General features: G+C 44.7%; 2 protein-coding genes across 7 annotated transcripts in view; one reads left to right on the top strand and one right to left on the bottom strand.

Annotated features, from left to right (window-relative positions):
- Nucleotides 1–3,237, bottom strand: part of Miga1 (mitoguardin 1) — a 61,967-nt gene extending 58,730 nt beyond the window's left edge. The window contains exon 1 of the mRNA XM_085835395.1: nt 3,216–3,237. The gene's annotated coding sequence lies outside the window, so the exon portion shown is untranslated. The remainder of the gene's footprint in view (nt 1–3,215) is intronic.
- A 1,128-nt stretch (nt 3,238–4,365) lies between these two features.
- Nucleotides 4,366–21,004, top strand: part of Usp33 (ubiquitin specific peptidase 33) — a 46,619-nt gene continuing 29,980 nt past the window's right edge. For 2 of the 6 annotated variants that reach the window (XM_085835392.1, XM_029475128.2), the window contains exons 1-7: nt 4,377–4,513; nt 6,543–6,676; nt 15,785–15,916; nt 16,091–16,144; nt 16,593–16,655; nt 18,209–18,361; nt 19,807–19,909. In XM_085835392.1, coding sequence (XP_085691518.1) covers nt 15,836–15,916; nt 16,091–16,144; nt 16,593–16,655; nt 18,209–18,361; nt 19,807–19,909 — 454 coding nt within the window. In that variant the 5' untranslated portion in view covers nt 4,377–4,513; nt 6,543–6,676; nt 15,785–15,835. Of the gene's footprint in view, nt 4,514–6,542; nt 6,677–15,784; nt 15,917–16,090; nt 16,145–16,592; nt 16,656–18,208; nt 18,362–19,806; nt 19,910–21,004 lie in introns of all 6 variants that reach the window. The other 4 variants (XM_021157261.2, XM_021157259.2, XM_085835393.1 and 1 more) reach the window with 3 other exon arrangements.

Genomic DNA, 21,004 nt, shown 5'->3' with positions numbered 1-21,004 from the left:
TACAAACACACACCGCACACAGGTGCACAGACGCACATGCACACCTTTTTGAGCCACAGAAACCCATCGTGGATCCCAAATTAAGAATTTCTGGGCTGGAAATGTAGGTCCTTGGTAGAGTTTGTGCTGAGCATATATGATGCTCTTTAATTAATTCCCCCACCAAGCAACCAAGCAAGTTCTATCACAGCCCCTCAGCCCTCAAGTAAGTGAGGGTAACAGGCAGGATGAATGGAACATATATAAATGATGCATTTTAATTCTTTTTTTTTTTAATCTTCCACTAAATTTAGCAACCTAAGACTAGTAATGCAGTTAAGAATTAAGTATTCTGAGCCGGGCTTGGTGGCACACGTCTTTAATCCCAGAACTCGAGAGGCAAAGGCAGGTGGATTTCTGAGTTTGACGCCAGCCTGGTCTACAGAGTGAGTTCCAGGACAGCCAGGGCTACACAGAGAAACCCTGTCTCGAAAAACAAACAAACAAACAAACAAACAAACAAACAAACAAAAAACATCCCCCCCAAAAAAACAAAAACAAAACAAAAAAAGAATTAAGTATTCTAGATTGAGGGTTAAAAATCAACCATCAGAGCTGTGTGTTGGTGCACACCTTCAACCCTCAGAAGGCAGAGATGGGCAGATCTCTGTGAGTCTGCCCTGATGGGGTTTGGTCTTGTGCACTGTGCATTCAGATGCTGATTTCCGTGCCCAGAGATCTGGTTACAGTCCGGATGCTGGCATTATCATTATTCACCTCCTGCATCAGTGCTGTGTAAAAAGATGCTCTCCAATTCTCTCTGACTAAAGAGCTGGCCAGCATCTGGCTGGGCGGAGGAGATAGGAAGGGTAGACATTCAATCCCAGCCAAGGGTCCCAGTGAGAGAGCAGCTGTGAGGACACATACGGAGCAGATAAAGTGGGGGGGGGACCCTCAAACTGAAGGTCAAGGGCCTGTGGCTGGAAGAAGATCCCTTGGGCAGAATAGCTCAGAACCTCCCCTGCCTAGGCTTACAGCTTGCTAATACACGCAATAAATAGGTCATTGTGTTGATTATTTGGGAGTGAGAATGGAGACAGATAAGGCATCATTCTTAAATTACAGCCTACAGTGCCCAGAAAAGAAATCATGATTTCTGTCCCACCCTGCGCCCCTAGTGTTAGAGGTAGACGACTCTCGGACTTCAGGCACGCCAGGCAAGTTCTCTACAACGGGTTACATCCCTTGCCCAACTGTAAGTTTTTATTTCATTTTTTAAACTTATGTGTGTATGAGTTATTTTTTTTCTATTGTCATGATGAAAGACTGTGATCAAGGACTTATAAAAGAAAGGCTTTACTTGAGTCTTATGGTTGCAGATGTTCCAAGATGGCAGAGCACAGGTGGAGGCGACTGGAATGGTAGCTCAAGCTCACATGCTGAAGAGCAAGCAGCAAGTGGTGCAGTGCTAAGGACTTGTGGCCTTTGGAACCTCTAAACCTATTCCAGGAAGCTCACACCTTGTCACTCTCCCCAGACAGTCACCCACGGCATCGAGTAGTCAAATGCCAAAGGCTTATGGGATATATCTTACTCAAACGGCCACAATGTGTGTGTGTGTGTGTGTGCACCTGTGTGTGCATGTGCATGTGTGTGTGCCTGCTTGAATTTCTGTGTACCACATGCATGCAGGAACCTAAGGAGGCCAGAAAAGGGCACCAAATCTCTTAGACCTGGAATTACAAGTGTTTGTGAGCCACCGTGTGGCTGCTGGGAAACTAACTCAGGTCCTCTATGAAAAAACACTCTCAGGTGCGCTTCAAGAGCATCAAGTGCTCTTAATTGTTGAGGCATTTCTCTGGCCCTTCCTAGCTTATTTTTAAATTATTATTATTAAAATTGTGTGTGCGTGTATACACGTGTGTGTGTGTGTGCATGTAAGTGATAGTATCTTTGGAGGTCTGGGTATCAAAGGCGGTCAGCTCTCCTAGTCTAGTGTTAAAGGGGTTTGTAGGCTGCTCAACGTGGGGATTAAACTTGAACTTTCTACAAGAGTAATGTGCTTATACAAACACACACACACACACGTGTACCTATGCAATATTAATAAATAGAGTTAGTACTTTTTCTTGTTTCCTGTCACTATTGTGTAACCAGCCTCACCAGAGTCCGACCACGTTACCTTCCTTCCTTCCTCCCTCCCTTCCTTCCTTCCTTCCTTCCTTCCTTCCTTCCTTCCTCCCTTCCTTCCTCCCTCCCTCCCTTTCTTTCTTTCTTTTTTTTTTTGGTTTTTCGAGACAGGGTTTCTCTGTGTAGCCCTGGCTGTCCTGGAACTCACTCTGTACACCAGGCTGGCCTCAAACTCAGAAATCCGCCTGCCTCTGCCTCCCAAGTGCTGGGATTAAAGAAACTCGTGCGCCACCACTGCCCGGCCACCTTACCTTTCTTGCGTGATAGATTATGCCCTCTTATTTCATGGGCCAAAAAAAAAAAAAAAAAAAAAAAAAAGGAAAAAGATTTTCTCTTAAATTGCTCCTGGTGATTCATGTCTGTAATCTCACAAGTCAGGAGGGAGAGCTCAAGGCTAGCCTGGGCTACATAACAAGACTCTGTCTTAAAAACAAAATACAGTAGTTACAAAGGACTGGCTGCTCTTCTAAAGGAATTGGGTTCAATTCCCTGAACCCACAGGGTGACTCACAACCATCAATAACTCTAGTCTCAGGACCCAACACCTTCTTCTGGCCTCCTAGGGCACCGGATATTCAGATTATACACAGACATATATGTAGACAAAGCACTCATAGAAATCAATCAATCACTCAATCAGTCAATCAATCAATCCTCCAAAAATACAACCCACTTTTGTACATAGTAAAAGCACACAGTCAGGACCTCTGTTTTCTGGGCAGCTCGTGGCGGCTGCCATCTTGAAATCAGAAAGCGGTGGTTAGCATCATGAACCCTCACCATACTGTGCCCGTTAGCATTTCCCCACCGACACAGCGGAGGGCACCCAGGCTCATGCACCACCTCCTATCTCTGAGGGTATAAATGTAGTTAACAATGATGGAGGCATAGGAGAGACTCATTGCTGGTATAGCTGCCCTTAAGTGGTCTATGCTTGAATGACCCCCAATTGAAACACTTATTTGGCCTGATGTTGTTATATCCGAGTAAATAAAAATGGATTTCCTGGGGAAAACCATTCAATAAAAATTGAAAATATTACTGACTTGAATATCGGTGAAAGCAGACGAGCAATATCTGGAGTAGGCCAAGAGTAGAGTGGTGGTAACCATGGGGCCTCCCACACAGCTTTCATTCCCTTGTGTCAAGCCCCACGCAGCACGGACTATCATGGTTAACATCCTCCGATTCCACTAGAAGAATAATTAGAAGCCCTCAGATTAGCCGCCTGCTTCTGATGGAGACTGGCATTTTGCACAATATTTAGATACATGCTCCCACCCAACTTTGGGGGTAATCATATAGACATGCCTTACTCTGTAATCCAGGCTAGCCTTGAACTCACAATCCTGCCACAGCCTCCCAAGTGCTGGCTTTACCAGGGTACACCACCATGCCCAGCTGACAAACTTTTTCAGCTTTGCAGTTTGAATTCACATATTATAAAATCAAATAGTGAGGGGCTAGAGAGATGGCTCCTGATTAGGACCACTGGCTGCTCTTCCAGAGGACACTGTTTCAATCCCCAGCACCCAGAAGGCCAGTTCACCGTTGTTTGTAACTCCAGATACAATGGATCCGACATCTTCACTGAGATATTCGTGCAGGCAAAACACCAATGTATATAATAGAAATAATTGAAAAAATATTAAAAAGTGAATGTAACAGTCACATAATTGGAAGGTTTATTTTTCCCTATTGCTCTAGGTACCAAGAAGTTCCCAAGGTTTCAGTAACTATTTCATTTGATCTTGATTTAACCCTAGTGGAAAATGGTAGAGATTAATTTCTTCTTTGTATATATGGCAAAGAGAAATGAATTTGCTTCCAGAAAATGTAGGTCTTAAAGGAGTTATTAGAAAAGCAAGGGTTAGGACTAGCCTCACACTGTAGCCCAGACTGGCTTCGAAGTTACCGCAATCCTCCTGCCCCAGCCTTGAGCTAGCCACTTCAGACCTTTCTGAGGCTTTCCGTACTGCGGAGTTTATAATGCACCGCGACGAGACCTTGGGAAGCTGCCTTGTGACTGCAGAGGGTGGGAGAATAGGAATAAAAGCAGAAATGCGGCCGAAGTGGTGTACACGTCAGCTCAGGTTGCCTGTCTAGCACAGGCCTAGCGGAGAACCGAGGCCAGGCCCGAGGCCCCGCCCCGGGGCGTGTCTTCCCCAAGGTCCCGCCCCCAGACGCCCGCAGCGGCCGCGGAGACACCGGAAGGAGCGGCGGCTGCCGAGGGAAGCGTCGGGCAGCGGTCGGGTTCTGCGGGCCGCGCTGCGGGACCGTTTTGCGGCCCTGCGGCTCCGAGCGCTCAGGCCCGGAGGAGGAGCGCCCTGGGCGGCGGGCTGAGGTGAGCCCGGCGGGCGGGCGGGCGGCGGCGGGCTGAAGGGAGCGCGGCGGGCGGGCGGGAGGGCGGGCGGGCGCGGCCGGGCTGAGGCTCGCCCCGGCGCGCGGCCCGGGCGGCTCGGCGGTCAGGGATCCGGGTCGGGGGGCGCGACCTGTGCGCGCCGCCCGGCTATTCATTGCTACGAACGGGAAAACCGAGGTGTCACCGTCCCAGTGGCGTGTCTTCGGCCGACGCAGCGTTTGGGTCGAGTCCAGTCGTAGCGTCTGTCGGTCGCAGCTTTTGTTCGGGTCACATTTCCACGGTGTGTGTGCTTTCCCAAGCGCTCAAGCATTTTTCAAATACAAAATGCTCCTCGTTGGAAAATTCGTCGTTGACCTGTTAGGCAACGAGATTGATTGCCTTAGGGGCTTTGCACGCAACTGAAGATTGTTAGGGTTTACATTCTGTCGGAATCGGTATTAGGCCTGCGAAATGGAGCCAGGGACTGACATCCTGGCTGCAGCAGAGTCTAACTAAACTGAAGACGCGTTTTACCAAAGATCTCGAGACGTAGTGCTTAATGTAGAATTCTAGAATGTTCTCTCTCTTTTTTTTTTCCTTTAAATTTTTTCGAGACAGTCCAGTGTCTGGCCTCCCAAGTCCTGATCCTCCTGCCTCCACCTCCCAAGTTGCTGGGATTCCAAATGTATTGCCACCATGTCATGCCAGATATTTTTTTGTTTGATCTGACAATTTTTTACTTTACAAAAAAGCTGTTACCAAAGATAATGAGAGTCAGGGTAGACTGCTCAAGCCTAGAGATGCCTTTGTAGAGGAAGGTAGAGAAGGACGTCCAGGCTAGCCTAGGCTACAGAAGCCCCCATTTCAGAGCAAGCAAGCAAGCAAGCAAGCAAGCAAGCAAGCAAGCAAACCAAAGAGGCAGGGGAGGGAGAGGGAGAGAATGAGACCATTTCTCCTAGTGCCTTCTGTGGTTGAGGGCACAGTTGTATCTTATGGAAAGGTCAGAGCAAATCCGATGATTGCAGCAGGCTGTTTGATCTTATGAATGCTGGCAGTGAGTTCGTACTGCTAATATAAGTATGGAAGAATGAAAATTTTATTGAGAGATAATGTTAACTTGTTTCAGTAACTTCTACTATGCTGAAAGTTTTGTTATTTCATTTACTTTGGCAAGATGAGAAAAACTACACAAATATACATGGGGGCTATATTTATGATTGCATGCTACTTTTTGATCTGCATTGCCAGTTTTCAGTTACTTTCTTTTTTAGTTCATGTAGTATATGAATAAGCAAATCTCTCCACATAGTTGCAGTAAGTAGGTGATTTGCTGTTTTCAGGATCCTTTCACTTACAAAATCATACTTGATTCTGTTCCTATCCTCTGAAGAATGCCAAATAGCCTTTCCCCAAGTGAGAGTTTCATGATTGTGTAAGGATCAGCCTTTCCTTCTGAAATAACATTGCCAAGCCAGCCTGTACTAAAAATTAGAATTCGGGTAGATTAAGGTTGAGCCAGGTGGTGGTCATATGTACCCCGTTAATCCTAGCACTTGGGAGGCAGAGGCAGTCTTAACCTCTGTACATTCCAGGCCAGTCTGGTCTACAGCAAGAGTTGAGGACAGCCATGGCTACACAGAGAAACCCTGTCTCAATCAGTCAATCAATCAATCAATAAATCAATCAAGTGAATTAAAGATTATAAAATTGTGAGAGACTTAAATGCAGTGTTTTAAAAGCTTGAGTTTTTTTTTTTTTTTCTTTTTTTTCTTTTTTTCTTTTTTTGAGACACGTTGGCCTTGAAATTGCTTGCAGCTCAGGATGACCTTGAATCCCTCTGGTCTTGCACCATCTCCTGTGCTGGGACTATCGTGCTTACCAACCTGCTGGTGCAAGACTCTATGCTGCAAGAAAATGACGTAAAATGCTGAATGATGTTTAAGAGAGGAAATGTGAATTATTTGAAAAAATAAAGAGATGAGGGGATAGTATTGCCCAGATTGGCCTGGAACCTCATTTTTTCCTATTCCAGCCTCCCCAGCAGCCAGGCCCACACTACCACATCTGCTGCAGATCTGTTCCATCGGTGTAGGTGTGGTTCTAAAGCTGTTAAAAGTCTACATTGGGATTTCAGGAGCATGTTGGTAGTAGAACAAAGAATTTGAGGTGAGTACAGTTGGTCTATCTTTCTATAAGAAGGTTCACGGGGCTGGAGAGATGGCGCAATGTTTAAGAGGGCTTACCAAGCTCCTGAATTAAATTCCTAGCTCAAGTAGGTAGCTTGAACACCTTCATCTGGTCTCCATGGACACAAGCAAACACACGTACACATAAAATAATACAAATAAATCACACATAGGGCACATGAATTTTGTGCAGTGTGGTGTCTGTATATGTAATGAGAACTCATATTTAAGAGAGTGCATGTATCAAAAGAAACAGTGCATTTCTGTTCCTTCAGGGAGTAGGTAGGTCAGTAAGCTGTTGAAGGCAAGGTTCTCCTAATAACAGGAGTGGTCCCATAGGGCTGTAGCTCTGTGGGAGAGCACTTAGTATGCACAAAGGCTCCAGACTCTGCTCCCTAGCACTACCGGGTGGGGTGGGAACCGAATGAATGCATCATGTTTTCTAAAACCCTACAGTTGAGTAGGGTCTTTGCTGTGGGTTGGCCCCGGGCCTGTGCATGCTAGGCAAGCACCTGTAACCCCCGCTGCTGCTTTGCTTTTTATTCTGAAACTAGCCGCACTGTGGTACCTTTACCTCCAGAGGCCAGAGGCCAGAGGCCAGAGGCCAGAGGCCAGAGGGCAGAGGGCAGAGGCAGAGCAGCAGATCTTGAACTCACTTTGTAGCCTTGAATTTGTTACTTTTTTTTTCTTTTCTTTTTTTTTTTTTTCTTTTTGGTTATTTTGATGGAGTCTCATAAAGGCAAGACAGAAACTTGCTGTGTAGCCTAGGCTAGCCTGGAACTTGCTGTGTAGCCTAGGCTAGCCTGGAACTTGTGATCCTCCTCTCTCCACTTCTGAATAGCTGGGATTTATTGGCTTGGACCACCAGTTCTGGCAGATGGAGTCTTTTTGCTTGTTTGTTTTTAATAGAAGTACATATGGTGAGAACCTTATGGGTATTATAAAATCCCTCAGGCCTAATTTTCTTGAGAACCTTATACTTATTCTAGGATATATACTCTTGTTTTTTTTTTTTCTTTTTTTTTTTTAAGATAAGAGTTGCACTATGTCCTGGTCACTGTAGACCAGGGGTCTGCCTGCCTGGCCTCTGGAGGTAAAGGTGTGTGGCGCTGCTCCCTGGCTTGCTTCTTCCTTCTTTAGTGCCTGTACTTAAAGTGCATTTAAACCCTCTTCTAAAACACTCCAGACTTGATTCATAATAAATAAATAATAGGAAGGTCTTTTGGAAGTTTAGCTGAGGGAGACAATCCCCCTCCCCCTCCCCCTCCTCCCATACAGAGTGATTTCCTAGGGAGGTGAGATCAGAGACCAGAGACTGGAAGATTAACTTGGGTAGCCTTAGGTTCGACTGAATTTTGACAGCTTAAACCCCTTTAAATAAATGTGAATTGCTTGTACGAGCGCATTACTGGGGTCCTGTGTGATTTCAGTGTGTACATACTGGGACAGCATCCTTTCTGAGGCTTCTCTGTAGTGTCTCTTGAACTCAGATCTTGTGGTAATAATATGGGTGTGGATGCTATTCCATAAACTTTGAGGAAGGGAGTATAGCCCCTAAGGAGTGAGCAACCAAGGGCTTAAAGCTGCAGACTGTAGCGAAATGTCCCTCAGTGCAGCTGGGCATGGTGTTTTCTACTTACCCTGTCCTTGCTCACTGTGACTGCTTTAGAAATGCTCCCTTGTTAGGAGCAGGCAAGTTCCTGACGTGCTAGGGAACTTAGGAGAGAAGCAAGGTATTGAGGTACGCTACCACTAAGATCCGAGGTAGGTTCAAAGGGTATTGTGGCTCGGTATCAGTGGTGTTAGCCCATGCTCTCATTCAGTAATCCTGGTGTGACTGAGAGCTGAGCTGAGAAGTGGCAAAAAGACACAGCTTGGCAGTAGAAGGGAAGGAGAGGGTCTAAGGGCAATGAAGTTAGAAAGCCTCTGCCACTGGCTTCCAAGTTATTTCAGGAGAATAAAGGAATGGCAGCGTAGGTCGGGGTGGTAGCAACCCTGAAGTAGTGAGACGTGAGGCTGTGGTACTCATGTGAGGTAAACAAGACTGGATGGTTACAATTGCTTATGAAACCCCCAAGGAACTTTGAATAGGTTTGGTGGAAGCATTACTCAGAGGACTCAAGGTTTATTTGCCCATTCATTCATTTTGAGACAAGGTCTCCCTGTGGTCTCAGAGTGGCCTTGAACTAACAGTCTTTGGCATCCCCCTCCAGGGCAGGGATTACAGGTGTGTACTAACACTCCTGGCAGTGTTTATTCCTTCACTGATGTTTTCTCCAGTGAACAAATAGAAGGGTCAACCATTTTCTTTATAGTGGCTGTCATTGGAATCTGGTGGTTGCATTAGCTTTTCTGTCTGTACCTGTCTGAGCAAGTTGTTTATTTGTGGTGATATTGGGGAAGGAACCTACAGTCTCATGGATGCTGGGAAGACACAGGACCACTGGGCTGCACTGTAGATTTCATGGCTGTCCTTTTTGTTTCTGTCTCACTCTGTAATCCAGGCTGCTGTCACAATGGGGGAGCTTCCTTGACTCTCTAATGGAATTACAGCCATGGGCTGGGCTGCTGGGTTGCTGCAGTGGCTGTCCTAGTCCTTGGTCTTGTTTGATGTAAGACTTAAGGCTCAGATTACTTGAGGATTTTATTAGACCTCTGTCAAATTTGTTAACCCTTTCATGTTTTCTCTCCCATAGTTGTTATGATTAGTTCAACTAGATAAACTAAAACTGACCATGATGTACCAATTACTGGGCAGATTTTTAAGAAATTTCTTTTTATTTTTAAGATTATCATAAATTATGTCATTTTCCCTTTCCCTTTCCTCCCACCAAACCTTCTTATATAGCCTTCCTTGATCTCTTAAATTTCCTGCCTGCCCCCCCCCCCCCCCCCAAGTCAGGGTTTCTCTGTGTAGCCCTGGCTGTCCTGGAACTCGCTCTGTAGATCAGGCTGGCCTCAAACTCACAGATTTACCAGCTTCTGTGTCTGCAGAGATTGAAGGCGAGCACCACCATTCCTGGCTTCATGGGCAGGTTTTTCATTAATTGTTTTTACATGCATTCATGCATACATACATATTCCTAAATAGAACCTGCTGAATGGGAATGGATATAGTGTTACCCCTGTGTATGTTTCCAGAGCTCACCATCTGGTATTGAACAGCCACTTGACCAGCTTTTCTCTGGGGAAGATTATTTCTCAGGTTCTCAGCATATCTTAGTTGCTCGGAGTTCTTTTTGCAGTTTTGAGGCCTTATGGGCTTTCTCCAGTCTGCTCTAGGATATCTATAGTTGCTGTCCTTACTCAGCTCATGTTTAGGCAGTTGTGCTGTTGAGACATTACGGGGACAGCTTGTGGTGTTACTAGGAGAAACAATCTCAACAGTAAACCTTGGTCTTGTGGCTCGGCCAGTCTTCCCCTCCTCTTCTGCAGTGCTCTCTGAACCTTAGGTGCTGGAGTTGTTTGTCCACTGGGACCTGGATTCACAACTCTGCATTCGATCGGCTGTGGTTTTCTGTAATGGTCTCTATTGCAGAGAGACGTTTCCTTGATGAGGGGTGAGGACTACATTTTATCTGTGGGTGTAAGGAAAGCTATCTACATCATAGTTAGGGATTAGGCTGTTTTAGTAAAGTGGTGGTGTAGGTTCAAACTTGAATAGGTTGAGGTAGATGGTGGAGCATTACCATCTGTAATTGGGTCCGATGACCTCTTCTGATGTGTCTGAAAATGGCAACAATTTACTCACATACATAAAATAAATAAATCTTTAAAAAAGAAAAAGAAAAGATGATGGAGAATTTGCCTTTGGGGCTATGCATGGTGATGTATGTCTGCCTTAAACCCAGCTCCTGGCAGGCAGGTAGAGAGACCTTTGGATATCTGAATACAGAGCCAGTCTTATCTACATAGTGAGTTCCAGACCAGCAAAGACGACAGCATAGTGAGTTCCAGGCCAGCAAAGACAGCATAGTGAGATCCTGTCTCTAAAGCCAAAACCAAAACAAAACTATCAGTGACAAAAAGGATTTGTCTTTGAAAACAGTAGCATAGCAGATGGTTTTAAGTTAAGAATGCCTCATCCTGAGGGAAGCCCTCTGCTTCACCACTGGAGATGCTGCTCCATGAATCTCACATGTGGTACTACACATGAAGCACAGAATCTATAAGTGCACTATTATCCAATAGGGCATACATAGGAAGCAATAGGTTAGCAACATTGTTTGGCCAAGTAGAATATGTTGCCCCAACATAATGATCATTATATCAACAAGTTCAGCTCTTAGTATCCTGAGAGGTGTTTGATAAAGTTCATCAAGACCAGCTTTAGACAATCTAATGCCCTGGAGAGGTGACTCAGGGGTTAAGTGCCTTTTCTGCTCTTCCAGAGGATGTAGGTTCAGGTCCCAGTGGTTTAGTGGAGTATAACTGCAGCTCTATGAGAACTGACACCCACGGAGGCCTCTATCAGCACCTGCACACACTGGTATACGTTTACACACATACACATTAAAAATAGAATAGCCCTAGTTAGAATGGAGGGAATGACAGCATGTAAATGCCCGAAGTTTGTCCAGCAGGGGTTTGCGGAGTGAAGAGCTAGGACTGCAGAATGAGAGAAGGTCTGTGGTCAGCTGTGCATCTGGAAATTAGTGCTAGAGCTTATAAAGAGCCCAGCATTAAACACTTTCCAGTCATCCAATAAACTATGGGCAAATGAACAGGCAGTTCTCAAAAGAAGAACTACAGATGGCCAATAAATATTTGAAGGAAATATTCAACATGAACATGCTGAGTTACCTGGGAAGTGACAGTTAAAACTGCCTTTAGATTGCTAACAGTCAGAGCACCTGTCATCAACAAAACAGGGAACCATTTCTGGGAAGAATGTGGAGAGAGGGACACTGCCAGTGGGGATGTAAACTGGCGTAACCACTGGGGCAATGGGTATGGACATTCTTCAGCTGTCTGTCAGACAGTGTGTGCAGCTGCTGCACTCCCGGGTCTGCACCTAAAGGAGTCTAAGTCACGCAGGGACTTGCTCTCTGTGATTTCTGACGTCCTACTCACAGATGTCAGTATGGAACCACCCTCCATGCCCATCAACAAATAAAGAAAATGTGGCGTATATATGCAATGGGGTTTTGTTCATCTGTAAAAAAGGATGAGATTAGGTCATTTGTAGAAAATGGATGGAACTAGAGATCATGTTAAATATAATAAGCCAGATTCAGAAAGGCAAATACCACATTTTCTGTCATATGTAGGTTTTTTGTATTATATATAAAACTTGACATGGGTTTTAGTTAAAGCCACATTTACCAAGGTCCTTCATTTGGTAGATGTTCTGTTATGTGCTTACACTGGGAAGATACAAGAAGTAAACAGGATTTTAACTTGTGGAGGTTGAAAGTACAGGAGAAGGCTGAGCCGGCCCTGTCCTCTTCCTCAGTCTCCTGTTTGTGTGTGCTACACTGTGTTTTTAAACAATTCTTTGTTTTTAAAAAATCTTTTGTGTGTAGAGAAAATTGTTTTGTGGTGCAAAAGAGGTCTTCCCTTACTTGTTAGTGCGTAGACATTGTTACAGCCCCTTTGGAAAAGAATCTTGCAAACTGGATTTAAGAGGCAGCTCTTTTAGGCTGGGTGCCTGCTCCCTGCTAAAGCCCTGGGTTTCAGTCTCTCTACACACAAACCAACAAAACTCAGCCTTTATAAAGTTGTATTTACAAGGGTTCTTTTGTATCTGTGTGTGTACATGTGGTGATCAGAGTTTGAGGGTGAGTTTCTTCTGCTTTACGTATTTATTTTGTAAAGATTGAGCTGGCTGGGGTGGCACACTGGAGACAGAGGCAGAAGAATCTCTGTGTTCAAGGCCAGCCTGGCTTACATAGCGGGTTCCAGCCCAGCCAAAACTGCATAATGAAACCTTGTCCCAAAACACAAACAAACAATTGATTTGTTTTTGTTTTATGATTATGAATGCATGTATATATGTGCATCATATGTATTCCTGGTTCATGGAGTGACCAGAGGGATGCATAGGATTCCCTGAAAAATGCATTAATTGGCAGATGCTGGGAACTGAACTTGGGCCCTCTGGAAGAGCAGGCATTCTTAAATGTTGAGCCGTCTCTCCAGTGCTCCCTGACCCCTCGTTGGTTATCTTTCCCTTCCCTTCCCTTCCCTTCCCTTCCCTTCCCTTCCCTTCCCTTCCCTTCCCTTCCCTTCCCTTCCCTTCCCTTTTTCCTTTTCCCTTCCCTTCCCTTCCCTTCCCTTCCCTTCCCTTCCCTTCCCTTCCCTTCCCTTCCCTTCCCTTCCCTTCCCTTCCCTTCCCTTCCCTTCCCTTCCCTTCCCTTCCCTTCCCTTCCCTTCTTTTCCCTTCTTTTCCCTTTTCCTTTTCCCTCCCCTCCCCTCCCCTCCCCTTCCTTTTTTTTTGAAGACTTCCCTTTGAGATCTCAGAAGGCAATACCAAACACCGTTTATTATTTAGTTAGTATGGGGAAGATTGTTACGCCTCATTGCTGAGGCGCTGCCAGCTGAGTGCTCTGTCATCTCTGTTTATCAGTCTTTGAGCTGTGGTTGGTGACAGCACACAGCCATGACAGCCTTTGAAGCTGAGTGATGTTTCCTTCCTCCAGCCTCTGGGTCTCGCTTGTTCTGGTCATGTCCCAGTTGTGCACTCATTGGAGCTGGGAGTGAGTATGTAGTAACCGTCCCTGCCACTTTCCAGGGATTGGTTACTGTCTCGTTCTCTCTTCTGGGAGACCATACCTTGGAGCTTTAACCACCCTGAGCTTCCTGTCTCATCTTTCTGCTCTGAGGCCTACAGTCTCTCCAGGCTCAGCTGGGCCAGTCACAGTGCTTTATCCATTTTAATTTTGTTGGGAGTCACTGTTCTGTTCTGTAATGCAAAAGACCATTGCTTTATATGTTTTGTTTGTTTACATTTTCAGTTACTTAAGGTGAAAGGGTAATTGAAGCCAGCTCTTCCCTCTTGACTGGCAGTACATGTACTTGGGTACAAAAAAGAGAGGAGAGATGAGAAATGGGTGAAAAAGATTGCCAGACATTTTCTTAAAAACATGAATAAGAACATTAACAAGTGTTTAAATTGAACTTCTACAGTGTCATTTAGTTACTATTTTTCAAATGTTAAAAATTACTATTATTATTCAAATCTGCTTATTTGTATGTGTATGTGAGAATAGGCACACATGTACCCATGTGTATGTGAGTATAGGCACACATGTACCCACAGTGGATGTGTGCAAGTCTCCTTTTTCTCCTCATTGAGACAGGTTCTCTCTGGTTGGCAAGACGCTACTGCTGTAGACAGCATGTAAGATTGAACCGTAGAACGGGGAGGTGTAAAGCTAGTACTCACCTGGATGCTTTGTCCTTACTGGTTTCCTCTCATAGTTCTGGAAGTTTCTGTGTGTGCTGGTGAAGGAGAAACAGTCGCCGCTCTTACCCAGCTGTGATCTGTGCAAGCTACCTTAACAGCTGTCCTGGCAGGACACGCCCACTGGTGAAGCTGCAGTGCGCGTGCACCAACCACTTTCTGACTACTTGATTTAAGGCTTGTCCCACAAGATGAACTCATATTTGGTACCATTACCAGGATAAATAACCTCTTGCTAGATAGCTCATAGACCGGGAGGGAGAACCTGCCATCTGCTAAAGGACATAGTCTTAAACTGACTCGTAATAACTCAGTGTTACACCCATAGATTGATATACCTCTTTTTTTGTTTGTTTGTTTGGTTTTGAGATAAAGATTCTTTTTTTTTTTTTTTTTTTTTTTTTTGGTTTTTCGAGACAGGGTTTCTCTGTATAGCCCTGGCTGTCCTGGAACTCACTTTGTAGACCAGGCTGGCCTCGAACTCAGAAATCCGCCTGCCTCTGCCTCCCGAGTGCTGGGATTAAAGGCGTGCGCCACCACGCCCGGCGAGATGAAGATTCTTTGTGTAGCCCTGGTGGTTCTGTAATTCACTCTGCAGACCAGGTGGGCCTTGAATTCATAGAGCTCTGCTCCTGAGTGCTGGGATTAAAGGGTGTGTCCCCACCACCAGGCTGATGATGGGTCTCTTAATCCTCATCAGAGAAGCGTTTATTTCCAGGATGCCCACACTGTTAAAGGGATGGAGAATACGGGAGTGCAGAGTACTCAGCCCACATCGGGTGTCCGTATCATACCCTCCTCCCAAGGCTCTGGGGACACGTGGACTAGGCAGTGGTGCATGACCGAAAGGAAACCCCTGGAGCAGAGCGGTGGTGACACCATGACAGAAGCTTCAGCACATCGGGCTTGGGCCGGAGCAGATCCCAGCACAGAGGGGGAGCTGAGCAAGAAGTCTGCCCTGCCCAGGCGCCTGCAGTTGATAGTTGCTAGTGCAGGCTGAGTCAAGTTATTCTTTTGAGTGTAGTCTCAGGTTAACCATTCTCCAGTGGAAGGTCACACATCCAAGAATATATAGGCAGCACAAATTGCATTTGATTGGTATTAAAATAAAAGACACAAATTTTGGTGGGTAGGAAAGGAGAGGTGGATTTGGGGAAGAGTTGAGGAAGGGAGAAAATAATGATCAAAGATGTATGAAATTCTCAAAGAACTATTAAGTCAGGTGTGGTGCAACACACTTTTAATCCCAGCACTTGGAAGGCAAAGGCATGTGGATCTTGATGAGTTTGAAGGCCATCTGATCTACATAATGAGTTCCAGGACAGCCAGAGCCACCTGGTGAGACCCTGCCTCAAAAAACAGGCAAACAAAACAAGCCTGGTGTTGTGGGGCATCATTTTTTCCAGCACTTGGGAGGCAGAGACTAGAGGGTCTTTTATGAGTTTAGGCCAGTCTGGTCTACTCAATGACTTCCAGGGCAGCCAAACTACACAGTGAAACTTGGTCTCAAATCAATCTACCCATCGATCAGTCAGTCATGAAAATTTATTTATTCCACCGGCTGCAGGTGTGTCTGAACATTTTTGGCAGGGAGAGCATGTATATTCCTTATTTTATCTTTTCTTTAGCCAGTTTTAGCTTGTTAAGATTTTGTAATTAAGTTTTGGGTCACCTTTTCTGTAGGTTTTGCCTGATTTGAAAAGCCTTGAGAAAGAGAAGGAAAACTGTAAGAAAATGACGACTTTTCGACATCATTGTCCGCATTTGGATTCAGTTGGCGAAATAACAAAAGAGGACTTGATACAGAAATCTCATGTAAGTTCTGTAGTAGTCATCCCTGACATTGCCGCACTCACTTTCCTCTTAAATACACATCTAAGTCAATTAGTAGGATACTCTGTGTCATGTTTAAAATATATGTTGTTACAGTGAATTGTGTATGTCTGACTGCACTGACACAGCAAATGGCTCTTGTGTTTATTTTCCTAGGGCGCTTGTCAGGACTGTAAAGTCAGAGGACCAAACCTGTGGGCGTGCCTGGAGGTAGGTGTGGGGTGTGTGTGTGTGTTTGTGTGTGTCTGTGTGTTTTCCTGAAAGTTTTCAGCTGAGAATTTAAATTTACACATATTAATAACAATTTTTGATGTATAAAATAACTTTACATGAGTATACTTTTAAAACATACTAACTAAATAAAAACTGAAAGTTCCAACTTTGGATGAATTTTAATTGAAGTATGCTTAGAGCTTTTAGTAAACCACTCAGGTATGTCTGTGTTTATCTTCTATTGGAGGTGAGATAGCGTTCAGTTTTGAAATACTTAATCTGGTCTTTGTGCTTAATACCTTTTAATTATGTTACCTAACTATGCAAAGTAATTGAATAATTGAATTAAAACATAAAATCAAGACTTAAGTGTAAATACGCTTTAGTTCTGTTTGTAAACACAGTGCCTATGATACAGTCCTTCCGTCTTACATACTTCTTATAGAACAGGTGTTCCTATGTTGGCTGCGGGGAGTCGCAAGTGGACCACAGCACCATACACTCGCAGGTATGTGTGGGGTTATTGGACACATGGCAGTGGTTGGTGCTGGGGACTGGATCCAGGGCCGTGTGTATGCCACGCATGCATTGTATCAGTGAGAACTTGCAGGCCAAGAGGATCAATGCAGCATTAATTCAGGCTGTGTCTGCAGTGGGGGAGGGGTTTGTGATCTGATCTGGCTGTGTAGCCTGGCCTAGAATCTGGGTTCATCCTCCCTGTGTCTCTTACATGTTACTGTACAGATATGTGGCATCACACCAAGCTAGAATTTTTGCCTTTTAGAAAATATATAAGATAATACTTTGCTTATTCTCGGCGAAAGGTAGGGAGGGAACTGCTAAGAAAATCTGTATTAATGCGTGATTATAATTGAGTATTGATAAAGGAAGTCTGAATACATGTGTGTGGAGGTTATTGTTGTAGTATCAGATTATGGAGGTTGAAGTTAGTGTAGATGCATAGATTTTTGTTTTTAAATTTTAATTAAAAGATTGTTTTTTAAGTTAGTGTGGGAAGCGTGTGTGTAGCACAGCATGCCCGTGTGGAGGTCAGTGGACGACTCTGGGGAGCTGGTTCTGGGCTTCCACCATGGGCTGTAGGTCTGAACTCAGGTTGTCAGGCTGTGCCAAGCGCTTTTTCCTGCTGAGCCCCTTGCTGGCCCAGTGTGGCTGCCTGGCTGACTTCCGTGTATTCCAACTCTTAATCCTATTCTGGCTGTTGACCTCATTGACTGGAGTGCAGATCTGCATCACTCCACTTGTGTGCTCCTTCCCTCCCGCGTGACTGATGTGAGCCTTGAAGTGTTTTGTAGACCTTTCATGTTTCTCAGATGCATGGTGTTTTAAGATGCCCAGTGAGAGTCTGTAGCATCCAGTCCCAGCCACGGTTCCTCAGGAGAATGAAGCCCTAAGGCAGCACTGTACACAGTTCTTCCCTGTACATCTGAAGAGGTGCTTTCTGTGGTCATCCTTCAGAAAACTGAGCAGCTAGTCAGCCATAGCTCGTGTATTCTGTAGGCCCAGCCCTGTGCTTATTATGTGTTACTTATTTATTTTTCCTGTTGCTTGAGTTGTATTTTGCTTCAGTTTAAATAATGTATATTCTTTTGCAGTTCTGTTTTCCTGGAGCTAAATGCCCTGAAAAAGTCTCCTGTGGTGCAAGCTGGGCTTGGATTTTCTATGTAGTAGAGGCTGATCTTGAATACATGATCCTTGGGCCTGCTAGGGTTACAGGGATGCCACTGTCCTGGTTTCCTGACTGTTGTCTTGTATTCTTGTTTGCAAACTGCAGATCTTAGGAACCTTACAGTGCTCTAGTTACCACTGTCCTGTGGATGAGGGGAGCAGACAGTGGGGTAACTGGTAGACTAGGTGTTGGTACTATACAAGGTTTTATAGGTAGTCTAGAGAACTTTTTGATGTGTTCATGTGTGCCCCACAGTAGCTCTTCTGAGTAGGTTATTTTTTGTCAAAGGCTGCAGTTCATGATGAGGGCCTCTGCAGAAATGTTTTCAAGACTATCTAATGGCGGCTCCCTTTTCCTCCTGTGAAACTCTGCAGGAGACAAAGCATTATCTAACTGTGAACCTCACCACTCTTCGAGTATGGTGTTATGCTTGCAGCAAAGAAGTATTTTTGGATAGAAAATTAGGAACTCCTCCTTCATTACCTCATGTAAGACAGCCTCAACAAACACAAGAAAACAGTGTCCAGGTAATATCATTTAGGTCATAAATGTTCAGAAGATAATTTCAGCGTTTGTTATGTGGTTGGGATTTACAAGCACCTACCTTCCTGTACTTTAGAAAGCTTATCTGTGTGCTCAGGTGAGCACTCAGTCTTGCTTTGTTCTTGCATAGCACGGAATGAATGGGAGGCCAGTGTGGGATTCAAGGTGAAAAACACCTGTATCGTGTATAAGCTTTTTAGGGAAATGTTGGAAGGGACATGTCATACCACGTACAGAGATTTTTGTTAATAACCCTTGTCTTCTTGGTGAAACATTATCTACCCCTGAAGAGTGCCTACATTCAAGTTCCTTAAAAAAAAAAAGATATTATAAACATTAGTTCATAACGTAGGAAGTTTCTGTAGGTTTTTTTGTAAATACTCTTTCTGTAAATCTAAGTCTAGGAAGGTGGTGGGACTTCCATGGCCTGTGCAAATATAGCCCCTTTCCAGTTCCCTCTCCCCAGCACCCTGTTAACCCCGAGAACCTCTAGACATCCGAAAACTTAGCATCAGTGTTAACCTAGCCCTGTGATCAGGAGACTTAAACCCTCGTGCGTTTATAGAAGCCTTAGGTTGTGTGGACGTGTGTGAAACAGTAACTCATACAGAGAAGCAGGGCTGTCTGTGGATGAACATGTCTGTCACATCCTTTGTTGCTGTAGGAGTCAGAGATTGGAAAAAATCAGGCATGCTACTAAGTTAGATAAAGTTAGTTCTTGGGCTTAAATGCAGAAATGTCACTTTTGGGGGGAAATTTTTTCGGTTTTTTTTTTTTGGAAAGTTTTGTGGGGACTGGAAAGGCGACTGAGGTTAAGAGTACACACTGCTCTTGCAGAGGACCCGAGTTTGGTTCCCAGCACCCACACTGGGTGAGTGAGCACCACCTCTGGCTCCAGCTCCGAGACCTGCTGCCGTGCGCACATGTACCTTTACATAGATCACATGGCCAAAAATAAAGCACGTTTTCTACAAAACATAAATGTAGACTTTATAATAATTGCCAATGGCATAAATTCTTTATGTGTAAGTGCAGGTGCCTTAGGAATCCAGGAGAGGCATCAGACCCCTATGAGCCGGGGCGGCAGCAGCTGAGAACCACCTGATGTAGGTGCTGAAGTAGAATTCGGGTCCCCTCATGCTCTTGGCACTAAGCCAGCGTTCTAGCCCTGCTGTTACGGTTGTTTTCCGAGCAGAGTTTCATGTAGCTCAGGCTGCCCTCTAACCTTTTACCAACCAGGACTGGACTTGAGCTGATCTTTTTGCCTGAGTGCTGGGGTTACAAACATGTGCCACTATGCTGGCCAGTTTCTGTTGTTATGGTAATATCTTTCAATAGCTGTGTGGTGTAAATGTTATGTAAGTTAAAATTAAAGTATGTTTTGATAGTTTAAGGATTTATTCGAGTTTGTTTTCTTTTTATTATTAAGGATTTTAAAATACCCAGTAATCCAGCATTGAAAACCCCCATGGTTGCTGTGTCTGAAGATCTGGATATAGAAGTGGAAGAGGAAGACGAGCTGAAGGCTAGAGGTAAGCTCTTCTGTCAGTGCTCCTCTGTGTGGCACTGCCCATTTGATTAGGAAGCTGCATAACGAGTAGTTCAAAATAGAGATTAGAGATAATAATTAAAGACAGAACCGACAGATGTGATCTTGTAGATCAGTGTTTGCAGTAATCGCAAACTTGATTTGTCTGGTGTCAGTTTGTCACAGCTGAACTCTCCTTTGTCTTCTGGGAGCCTTTAGCCGTTGACCTAGTTTTGGGTTCTCACCTGCCAGTGAAGGGTTGCTAGGGTGATGTGAAGTCGGGACCTTGGCAGACTGCATGTCTTACCCAGCGCTGAGGAGGCTGAGGTCAGAGATTAGCTTAAACTGCTCTGATTTTACCTGCATCTATAAAAAGAAATGAAAAGAAAGGAAGACAAGAATTTTCAAGGGGGCAGCATTCTTTGGAAAAAGAGTCAGGTGGTTCCAGGGGTCCTCTTGACCTAGTCACTCAAAACTTTGAACTTCTACACTAGGAGGCAGTGTGACAGGATTTCCTGTTTTTTTTTTTTTTTTTTCTTTGTTGGTTGGTTTTTCAAGACAGGGTTTCTCTGTGTAGCCCTGGCTGTCCTGGAACTCACTCTGTAGACCAGGCTGGCCTTGAACTCAGAAATCTGCCTGCCTCTGCTGGGATTAAAGGCCTGTGCCACCACGCCCAGCTGGATTTCCTGTTCTCAAGGCTCACAGTATTTAATGTAAACTCTGATGTTCTGCTAGGTGTTGGGACACAGGACCTGTGTGCATATTAGACAAGCACCCTTCTACTGAGCTGCATCCTTAGCCCTAGGATTTTTTTTTAAGTTTATTTTTTAGGTTTTTTTTTTTGTTGTTGTTTTTCTTTGAAACAGAATTTCTCTATTACATACTTATAGCTGTCTTGGAACTTGCTGTGTAGACCAGATTGACTTTAAACTCACAGAGATCTACTTGCCTCTGCTTCCCAAGTGCTGGGATTAAAAGCATGCACCAAGGGGCTGGAGAAGCGGCTCAGTGATTAAGAGCACCAACTGCCCTTCCCTGTCCTGAGATCAATTCCCAGCAATCACATGGTGGCTTACCACCATCTGTAATGGGATCTGAT

This window comes from Mus caroli, unplaced genomic scaffold, assembly GCF_978045245.1.
Source record: "Mus caroli unplaced genomic scaffold, Mus_caroli_1 scaffold_3, whole genome shotgun sequence".
Taxonomy (NCBI): Eukaryota; Metazoa; Chordata; class Mammalia; order Rodentia; family Muridae; genus Mus; species Mus caroli.
Note: the sequence above shows the minus strand (reverse complement) of the source record. Positions and strands in the feature narration are given on the sequence as shown.